The following is a 10,243-nucleotide window of genomic DNA, read 5'->3' on the forward strand; positions in this document are numbered from 1 at the left end:
CTGGATTCATTTTGCACACGTTTACCTGAACAAACTCCCCATTTATTTTTATTTTTATTTTTATTTTTATTTTTATTTTTATTTTTATTTTTATTTTTATTTTTATTTTTATTTTTATTTTTATTTTTATTTTATTTTTTCCCCCCCTCTCTCTCTCCATCCCAAAGGCATGGCGGCACAAGAGGCTGCTCGCCTCGTGCCCACCCAGGAGATCCACCAAAAGCCAGGAGATCTCCGGTGATCCCACACCAAAGCCCAGCTCCACCTGGCCCACGCACCCAAGGGTGACGGAGGAACAGGGCAGAGACCTCACAGGAAAATCCCCAGGAATCCACTGAGAACTGGCCCAAATTCCAAACCTCAGCCCCGATGCACGCCGGGGTATATTTGGCAAATATAAATCCTTGCCAGATTTGGCCAGAATGTTTTGTTTGGAATTTTTGACTCAACCTTTCCAGGGATGTCACCTCCTCAGCTGCAAGGTTGGGAGGGAGGAATGGGAAAGCTCCAAAAGAGCAGCCAAAGGTGTCCCAGTTCATCCCTGCACATCCCAGTTCAGCCCTGCACGTCCCAGTTCATCCCAGTTCATCCCTGCACATCCCAGTTCATCCCTGCACATCCCAGTCCAGCCCTGCACATCCCAGTTCATCCCAGTTCATCCCTGCACATCCCAGTTCAGCCCTGCACATCCCAGTTCATCCCTGCACGTCCCAGTTCAGCCCTGCATGTCCCAGTTCATCCCAGTTCATCCCTGCATGTCCCAGTTCATCCCTCACATCCCAGTTCATCCCTCACATCCCAGTTCATCCCTCATGTCCCAGTTCATCCCTCACGTCCCAGTTCATCCCAGTTCATCCCTGCACATCCCAGTTCATCCCTGCACATCCCAGTTCATCCCTCACATCCCAGTCCAGCCACATCCCAGTTCATCCCTCACGTCCCAGTTCATCCCTGCACATCCCAGTTCATCCCTCACGTCCCAGTTCATCCCTGCACATCCCAGTTCATCCCTCATGTCCCAGTTCATCCCAGTTCATCCCTCACATCCCAGTTCATCCCAGTTCACCCCTGCACATCCCAGTTCATCCCTGCATGGAAGGCTTTGCCCAGGAAGGACCTTTCCTTCCTTCTTTCCCAATTCTGGGAATGTCTCCTCTCTGCTTTAACCCACCGTGTGATCAGCCAGCCTGGAATAATCCCTATTTCCTTCAACATTTCTCCCCTCTCTCCTGGGAAATTTAGAACCCATTCTGACATCTTGCAAAAACTGAGGTGAAAAACCCATTTCTTTCTTTTTTTTTTTAAATTTTTTTTTTTTTTTAGCAGCATCTACATCATCTATCAATAAATCCTCCTAAAATTCCCTGGAGGATCCTCTGCCTCCTCTCCCAAGGAAGGAAACTCACTGTGCCCTGCATGAAGAAGGAAAAGCCTGCAGGGAACGTGGGCTCAACCCCCCGCTCGCTTCTTTTGCAGCACCCAAAAAGTTGATTTTATTTATCTAACTCCTCCTTTAATTCCCCATCTCTCCACGCTGAGAAGTTCAGACTTCAGGGCCGGGCTGCGAATGCTTATTAATTAAACTCAGCTTTGTTGGACACTCTGGGTTTTAACTAAGAGCATAACAAACCCTTTGTTTTTTCCCTGCTTAACGGAGCGTGACCGCCTATGGAAATGACCCACTAATTCACCAAATTTGTTTTGTTTCCCAGTTTTTCCCACATGTCCATTTTGCCAGCTGTAATGCAAATCTCCACCCCGCTAGCCAAGGGGGCACCTCGGGGTGCTGCAGTCATTTTAAGGGGGTTGCAACCACTTCAAGCAGGCAGCTCCAACCAGAAAAGACCCCCCCCCAAAAAAAAAAAAAAACCAAAAAAAAAAGCAGCAATTCATTCCCAAAACCCTTCTGCAGGAATGCTTTCGTTCCCATTTGCATTTCTTTGTGGTGTTGGGGCTTTTGGGAACAATTCTTTTGATGCACGGAATGGCTTTTCTTGTTGGAAGGGGTTGAAAAATCCACATTATTCCCAATTCCTCGCTGCGCCTTCTCGCTTCCCCAAATCCAGCATCCCTATAAATGGAGTTCTCCTCTCTCCGTGAGGATTTCCAGTTTGGGGGTGTGGGCAGGAATTTGGGGGTGTGGGCAGGAATTTAGGGGTGTGGGCAGGAATTTAGGGGTGTGGGCAGCACTTTGGGATTAAGGACAGGAGCCTGGGATTATTAACAGGAGCCCAGGATTAAGACAGGAGCCTACAATTAAAGACAGGAGCCCAGAATTAATTAAGGACAGGAGCCCAAAATTAAGACAGGAGCCCAGAATTAAGGACAGGAGCCCAGAATTAAGGACAGGAGTCCACAAGGAGCCTGGGATTAGGGACAGGAGCCCAGAATTAATTAAGGACAGGAGCCCAGAATTAAGACAGGAGCCCAGAATTAAGACAGGAGCCCAGAATTAAGGACAGGAGCCCAGAATTAATTAAGGACAGGAGCCCAGAATTAAGACAGGAGCCCAGAATTAAGACAGGAGCCCAGAATTAATTAAGGACAGGAGCCCAGAATTAAGACAGGAGCCCAGAATTAAGGACAGGAGTCCACAAGGAGCCTGGGATTAGGGACAGGAGCCCAGAATTAAGACAGGAGCCCAGAATTAATTAAGGACAGGAGCCCAGAATTAAGACAGGAGCCCACAATTAAGGACAGGAGCCCAGAATTAAGGACAGGAGCCCAGAATTAAGACAGGAGCCCACAATTAAGGACAGGAGCCCAGAATTAAGACAGGAGCCCAGAATTAATTAAGGACAGGAGCCCAGAATTAAGGACAGGAGCCCAGAATTAATTAAGGACAGGAGCCCAGAATTAGGGACAGGAGCCCAGAATTAAGGACAGGAGTCCACAAGGAGCCTGGGATTAGGGACAGGAGCCCAGAATTAAGACAGGAGCCCAGAATTAATTAAGGACAGGAGCCCAGAATTAAGACAGGAGCCTGGGATTAGGGACAGGAGTCCACAATTATGAACAGGAGCCTGGGATTAGGGACAGGAGCCTGGGATTATTAACAGGAGCCCACAATTAAGACAGGAGCCCAGAATTAATTAAGGACAGGAGCCCAGAATTAAGACAGGAGCCCAGAATTAAAACAGGAGTCCAGAATTAAGGACAGGAGTCCACAATTAAGGACAGGAGCCCACAATTAAAACAGGAGCCCAGAATTAAAACAGGAGCCCAGAATTAAGGACAGGAGCCCAGGATTAAGGACAGGAGCCCAGAATTAAGGACAGGAGCCCAGAATTAAGGACAGGAGCCCAGGATCAGGGACAGGAGCCCAGGATCAGGGACAGGAGCCCAGAATTAAGGACAGGAGCCCAGGATTAAGGACAGGAGCCTGGGATTAGGGACAGGAGCCCAGGATCAGGGACAGGAGCCTGGGATTAGGGACAGGAGCCCAGAATTAAGGACAGGAGCCTGGGATTAGGGACAGGAGCCCGGGATTAAGGACAGGAGCCTGGGATTAGGGACAGGAGCCCGGGATTAAGGACAGGAGCCTGGGATTAGGGACAGGAGCCCAGAATTAAGGACAGGAGCCTGGGATTAGGGACAGGAGCCCGGGATCAGGGACAGGAGCCCAGAATTAAGGACAGGAGCCCAGGATCAGGGACAGGAGCCCAGGATCAGGGACAGGAGCCCAGAATTAAGGACAGGAGCCCAGAATTAAGGACAGGAGCCTGGGATTAAGGACAGGAGCCCAGGATCAGGGACAGGAGCCTGGGATTAGGGACAGGAGCCCGGGATCAGGGACAGGAGCCTGGGATTAGGGACAGGAGCCTGGGATTAGGGACAGGAGCCCAGAATTAAGGACAGGAGCCCAGGATCAGGGACAGGAGCCTGGGATTAGGGACAGGAGCCCAGAATTAAGGACAGGAGCCCAGGATCAGGGACAGGAGCCCAGAATTAAGGACAGGAGCCCAGGATCAGGGACAGGAGCCTGGGATTAGGGACAGGAGCCCAGAATTAAGGACAGGAGCCTGGGATTAGGGACAGGAGCCCAGGATTAAGGACAGGAGCCCAGGATCAGGGACAGGAGCCTGGGATTAGGGACAGGAGCCCAGAATTAAGGACAGGAGCCTGGGATCAGGGACAGGAGCCCAGAATTAAGGACAGGAGCCTGGGATCAGGGACAGGAGCCCAGAATTAAGGACAGGAGCCTGGGATCAGGGACAGGAGCCTGGGTTTAGGGACAGGAGCCTGGGATTAGGGACAGGAGCCCACAAGGAGCCTGGGATTAGGGACAGGAGCCCAGAATCAGGGACAGGAGCCCAGAATTAAGGACAGGAGCCCAGGATTAGGGACAGGAGCCCGGGATCAGGGACAGGAGCCTGGGATTAGGGACAGGAGCCCAGAATTAAGGACAGGAGCTCAGGATCAGGGACAGGAGCCCAGGATCAGGGACAGGAGCCCAGAATTAAGGACAGGAGCCCAGGATCAGGGACAGGAGCCTGGGATTAGGGACAGGAGCCCAGAATTAAGGACAGGAGCTCAGGATCAGGGACAGGAGCCCAGAATTAAGGACAGGAGCCCAGAATTAAGACAGGAGCCCAGGATCAGGGACAGGAGGTGCTCCTCTGCCTGCAGACATGCCAACTCCAGGTTGTCACTCCACAGAACTCCTTCCAAACCGCTCGGAGCTGTTTGAGTCCGAGTGGTAAGGAATGTAAACTTCCCTGCGCGGTCTTGGAGGACAAACTCATATTTCAAAGCTCCTCTCCTGCGACAGGAATTGCCACAGTCGACAGTTTCTATTTATATATCTGCTGCTGCTTCCCAAAGAAATGGAGATGTCCTTGTCATTCCTTTTCTCCGGGACCGCAGCTGAATGCTGCTGAGCTCGGAATCCTGACTGGCAGAGCTTACAAATCCATTAACTCTCCATTGGGAATGGGAATTTTTTCATCTCTGGGATGGAGGAAGGTGGCCCTGCCCGTGCAGGGATGGCACGATTCCCTAAAATGCCCCATCCCAAACCGTTCCCTGACTCCAGTGACTCGGGAGGTGGCACCAGGTTGCTCCAAGCTCCATCCCTGGAATTCCTGGATGCTTTTTGGCCCTTTCCCTCCCGTTTGCCCGTGTCCCTTTCGCAGCTGCCATAACAGAGGTGGTGTGAAAAAGGAATTTGTGTTCCCGCCGTGCCAGACGCTGAGGGAGAAAAATCCCAAATCTGCCAGGCTGCAATGTAATCCCATTTGAGGAAAATGTTGAAATCATTCCTGCAGAAGGTTAAAAAAAAAAATTACGGAGCGGGCTGAGTCAGAGGCACAGCATGGAAAATTTCATCCCAAATGTTTACAGTTTAGCAATTGAAAGCGAGGCCTTTTAATGCTGTGTTGGGTAAACTTCACTAATCTGCAAAAAAATCCCAGTTCTCCTCATAATAACGGGAACGGAATCAAAGCCACTGGGATGAAAAGCGTCGCTCGAGACGGGGAAAATCCCATTAAAAACGGGCACCCGGCAGCCCAGGAACCCTGGGTGAACATTCCTGCAGGATGGCATGGTGGAAAAGTGGGATATTCCCTGAGAAGGGGAAAATCCCATTAAAAACGGGCACCCGGCAGCCCAGGAACCCTGGGTGAACATTCCTGCAGGATGGCATGGTGGAAAAGTGGGATATTCCCTGAGAAGGGGAAAATCCCATTAAAAACGGGCACCCGGCAGCCCAGGAACCCTGGGTGAACATTCCTGCAGGATGGCATGGTGGAGAAACGGGCACAGATATTCCCAGGTTGGCACACGGATCTGGGGCACCCAGCAGCTCTGTGGTGGGATCCGCTGCCTCGGAAGGGATCACAGGGTCGGATCAGCGGTGCCACCCGGGCGATGCCCACGGTGCCAGCCCGCTGCCCCTGGAGTCCTTCCCGCAGGAAAAGGCTGCACCAGGTTCCAGGGGGTGAGGAGGCACGTTTTCCCTTTTGGAAGGGGATAAATCCCTTCCCAGGAGGTCACCTGGGAGCTGGGGACAGGATGAGTGCTGGCCCTGGCTGCAGCCAGCTGTCATGGGCATTGGCATTGCCACTGCCATTGCCATTGTCACTGCCATTCCCATTGGCATTGGCATTGCCACTGTCACTGCCATTCCCATCGTCATTGCCATTGGCATTGGCATTGCCACTGTCACTGCCATTCCCATCACCATTGCCATTGTCATTGCTATTCCCATTGGCATTGCCACTGTCACTGCCATTCCCATCGCCATTGCCATTGGCATTGGCATTGCCACTGTCACTGCCATTGCCATTGGCATTGGCATTGGCATTGGCATTGCCACTGTCACTGCCATTCCCATCGCCATTGCCATTGGCATTGGCATTGGCATTGGCATTGCCACTGTCACTGCCATTCCCATCACCATTGCCATTGTCATTGCTATTCCCATTGGCATTGCCACTGTCACTGCCATTCCCATCGCCATTGCCATTGGCATTGGCATTGCCACTGTCACTGCCATTGCCATTGGCATTGGCATTGGCATTGGCATTGCCACTGTCACTGCCATTCCCATCGCCATTGCCATTGGCATTGGCATTGGCATTGGCATTGCCACTGTCACTGCCATTCCCATTGTCATTGCTATTCCCATTGGCATTGCCACTGTCACTGCCATTCCCATCGCCATTGCCATTGGCATTGGCATTGCCACTGTCACTGCCATTCCCATTGGCATTGCCACTGTCACTGCCATTCCCATCACCATTGCCATTGGCATTGGCATTGGCATTGGCATTGCCACTGTCACTGCCATTCCCATTGCCATTGCAAATGTCATTGCCACTGCCACTGCCATTCTATCCCATTGCCATTCCCACTGCCATTGTCATTGTCATTGCTATTCCCATTGCCATTGCCACTGTCACTGCCACTGTCATTGCCACTGCCATTGCCATTCCCATTCCCATTGGCACTGCCATTGCCACTGCCATGGCCATTCCCATTCCCATTGCCATTGCCATTGCCATTCCCATTGCCATTGCCATTCCCATTTCCATTGCCATTGCCACTGCCATGGCCATTCCCATTCCCATTCCCATTCCCATTGCCATTCCCATTGCCATTGCCATTCCCATTCCCATTGCCATTGTCACTGCCATTCCCATTCCCATTCCCATTCCCATTCCCATTCCCATTCCCATTTCCATTGCCATTGTCACTGCCATTGTCACTGCCATTGCCATTGTCACTGCCACTGGCACTGCCATTGTCACTGCCATTGCCATTGCCATTGCCATTGTCACTGCCATTCCCACTACCATTCCCACTGGCACTGCCATTGCCATTGCCATTGCCATTCCCATTCCCATTCCCACTGCCATTGCCATTCCCATTTCCATTGCGATTGTCACTGCCATTGTCACTGCCATTGCCATTGCCATTCCCATTGCCATTCCCATTCCCACTGGCACTGCCATTGCCATTGCCATTGTCACTGCCATTCCCATTCCCATTCCCATTCCCACTGCCACTGCCATTGTCACTGCCATTGCCATTCCCATTGCCATTGCCATTCCCACTGGCACTGCCATTTCCATTGCCATTGTCACTGCCATTCCCATTGCCATTCCCATTCCCATTGCCATTGCCATTTCCATTGTCACTGCCATTGTCACTGCCATTCCCATTGCCATTCCCATTCCCATTGCCATTGCCATTTCCATTGTCACTGCCATTGTCACTGCCATTGTCACTGCCATTGCCATTGCCATTGCCATTGCCATTGCCATTGCCACTGCCATTGCCATTGCCACTCCCACTCCCACTGGCACTGCCATTGCCATTCCCACCGGGCACCACGCGTTGCCTCCCAGCCCAGGCCCTGCCTGGTACTTCACCCATCCCACTTCCCCAGGGAGCACAGCTGGGAACGCCCCCCGAGGGCACGGAGCGGAACCCGGACGGACGGACGGACGGACGGACGGCGACAAGCTCCGACAGCGTCCAACGCTCCCGACCGTTTGGAGCACGGCCCAGCCTGAGCGTGACCCCGATTGTGACGTCATTTATTGACTTCCATCCAACTCCTTAATCAGCCTGCATTAATTAACACAGCAATGGCTCCTCATAAGCCTCCAGCACCGAATCCTGGGATCGTTCCGGTTGGAAAAGATCTCCAGGAGCATGGAAGCCCTCCCTCCCACTCCTAACAACATTGCCATCGTCCTCCACCTCCTATTTCTCTGATCCCTTTGGAATTTATTGATTAGGATATTGAGAAACTTTCCCTGCTTTAAAAATCCCATCCCAAGCGTGTCCCGGGAAAGAGCCAAACGGAATTTTGCATCACAAAAACGCAGTTATAGGCACAAAGCATCGGGAAAATGGATATAAAACACTAAATATCATCACAGCACATTTTTCACACCGTAAAAAAACAGAGAGTTGAAACAAATCTCTGTTCCCACCTTCCTGCCAAGCCCAAAAAATGAGGACGGGGGCTTGAAGGCCCCCGGATTTTATTGCTAGTCCATTGATCCCACCTCCCCAGCCCCCGATCAGGGAAGAAATTCCATGTTCTTACTTTGTATTCTGGAATTGACAAAGGGAGGAGAGAGATTGTCGTGTGAGCCGAGGTCTCTGCTCGCCATGTGGTCATAGTGAGTCCCATCTCCATAGTTCTGGCGAGAAATGGGGGGGAAAAAAGAAAAAAAACACAGTTTTACACCTTGCAACAGCCTCGCCCCAACCAGAAATCCACACAATTCCTTATCCATCAGAAGGTTGCCCTAAGGAAAATGGTTCCTGTGGGTTTTTTTCCACCCCCCCACCCCGCTGGCTGGTCCGGAACGTCACATTCCAGGGATTTTAGCGTCGTTTTTCCGACGCTCAGCTCATTGACGGGACTGCAGGCCCGGGATGATGCTCCTGAAATTCCGTGTGGGGCAGAGCAGCACAAATCCCTCTCGGGAGAGTCCTCCTGCTTCAAGCTGGAAGAAAAGGCTCCGGAGGAACCGGGGCTCCCGCTGTGGGAATTCCATTCCAGCAGGAAAAAGCGAGGTCAGGCTGTTTGCGGAATAATTCCGCGACTTAATGCCCGGCCTCGATTCAAATTCCCGAATCCTTCCCAGGCTCGTGCTCCTTTTCTTTCTATCTCCCCCCACTTCATTCAAGGCTTTGGAGGCAGAAATAATCGGTGTGTGCCAATTCCCCATTTCCTTTTCAAAACATTTTTCCCTCGGAAGCAATACAAGTGTCAAGGGGGGAAAAAAAAAAAAGAAAAAAAAAGAAAAAAAAAAGAAAAAAAAAGGGCAGGAAAATCAAAGTGACAGATGGGAGCGGGAATGACGTCAGGGATGCAAAGCAGGACGCAAGAAGAAAAGGTGCTGGGATTCCTTCCTCGCGGGCAGGCGAAGGAAGGCTGAGCCTGAGGAGGGGATGAAGGACCTGCTCTTCCTCGTTACTCCGGAGCTGCACGGCGCCGATCCTTCCAGTTAATTGGGAAATAATTAAGGAGTAATTGAAAGGTGTTTTGATAAGGGTGTGAGGAAGGAGTTTTTTGCAGGAGCTGGGCCCAGCCTGCTCTGGTTGGGATGGGGTTGCTCCCACTGGGAGGATCCAGCTGTGCTCTTGTCACCGTGCTGAGGTGTCACCAAAAATGTGCCCGATTGTCCACCCGGGCCCAGCTGTGTCCTGCATCCCAGCGACCGCCGAGCCGGAGCTCGGGAATTCTGCTCCCTGATGGGTGGGCTGGCCTGGATGCTCCAGGGACAGAATTCCCCGAGGAGAAGGGATTGAACCCCACGCTGCAGCGGGTGAGGTGGGAAGGGCAAGGAAGTCACAGCACAGGGAGGAGGGCTGGGCATCACCTCCGATCCCAAAATCCCCAAAAATCCACGGGCTGGGAAGCAGCCTCTGCTCCACCCGTGCTTTTGGGGTCGGGGGACGGCCTGAGCCCGTCGGGAATTGGTTAATGGGTGTTCACAGATGGTCAGGAACGCTTTGGGGTGGAAGGACCTCACGGATGGACTCGGCTTCTCCCACAGCCAGAGCCCGTGGCAGGCTGAGGGTTGCAATGGAACATTCCAAGGAGCCATTTTAATGAGAATCCGAGTTCCCGGGCCGCCTCGGCTCCCGGGATCGCACATTTCCATCTGCAGCAAGCGCGCCTGGGGATAAAGATTAGATTCTACTTACCCGGGATGGACTCGGATGTCCTGCATTCCCCCAGGACCCTGAGCTAGTTCTGTCTTCTACATCTGTG

General features: G+C 52.1%; 1 protein-coding gene across 40 annotated transcripts in view; it reads right to left on the reverse strand.

Annotated features, from left to right (window-relative positions):
- LOC146763228 (transcription factor 4-like) overlaps nucleotides 1–10,243 on the reverse strand; it is a 111,870-nt gene that overhangs the window by 68,308 nt on the left and 33,319 nt on the right. For 36 of the 40 annotated variants that reach the window (XM_085571397.1, XM_085571394.1, XM_085571386.1 and 33 more), the window contains 2 exons: nucleotides 10,177–10,238; nucleotides 8,564–8,660 (listed from right to left, as the gene is read on the reverse strand). The exons of the other annotated variants lie outside the window; for them this stretch is intronic. In XM_085571397.1, the coding sequence (XP_085427523.1) occupies nucleotides 8,564–8,660; nucleotides 10,177–10,238 (159 nt within the window). The remainder of the gene's footprint in view (nucleotides 1–8,563; nucleotides 8,661–10,176; nucleotides 10,239–10,243) is intronic. 40 annotated transcript variants of the gene reach the window in all.

The sequence above is a fragment of the Lonchura striata genome, chromosome W, assembly GCF_050655825.1.
Source record: "Lonchura striata isolate lonStrDom1 chromosome W, ASM5065582v1, whole genome shotgun sequence".
Taxonomy (NCBI): domain Eukaryota; kingdom Metazoa; phylum Chordata; class Aves; order Passeriformes; family Estrildidae; genus Lonchura; species Lonchura striata.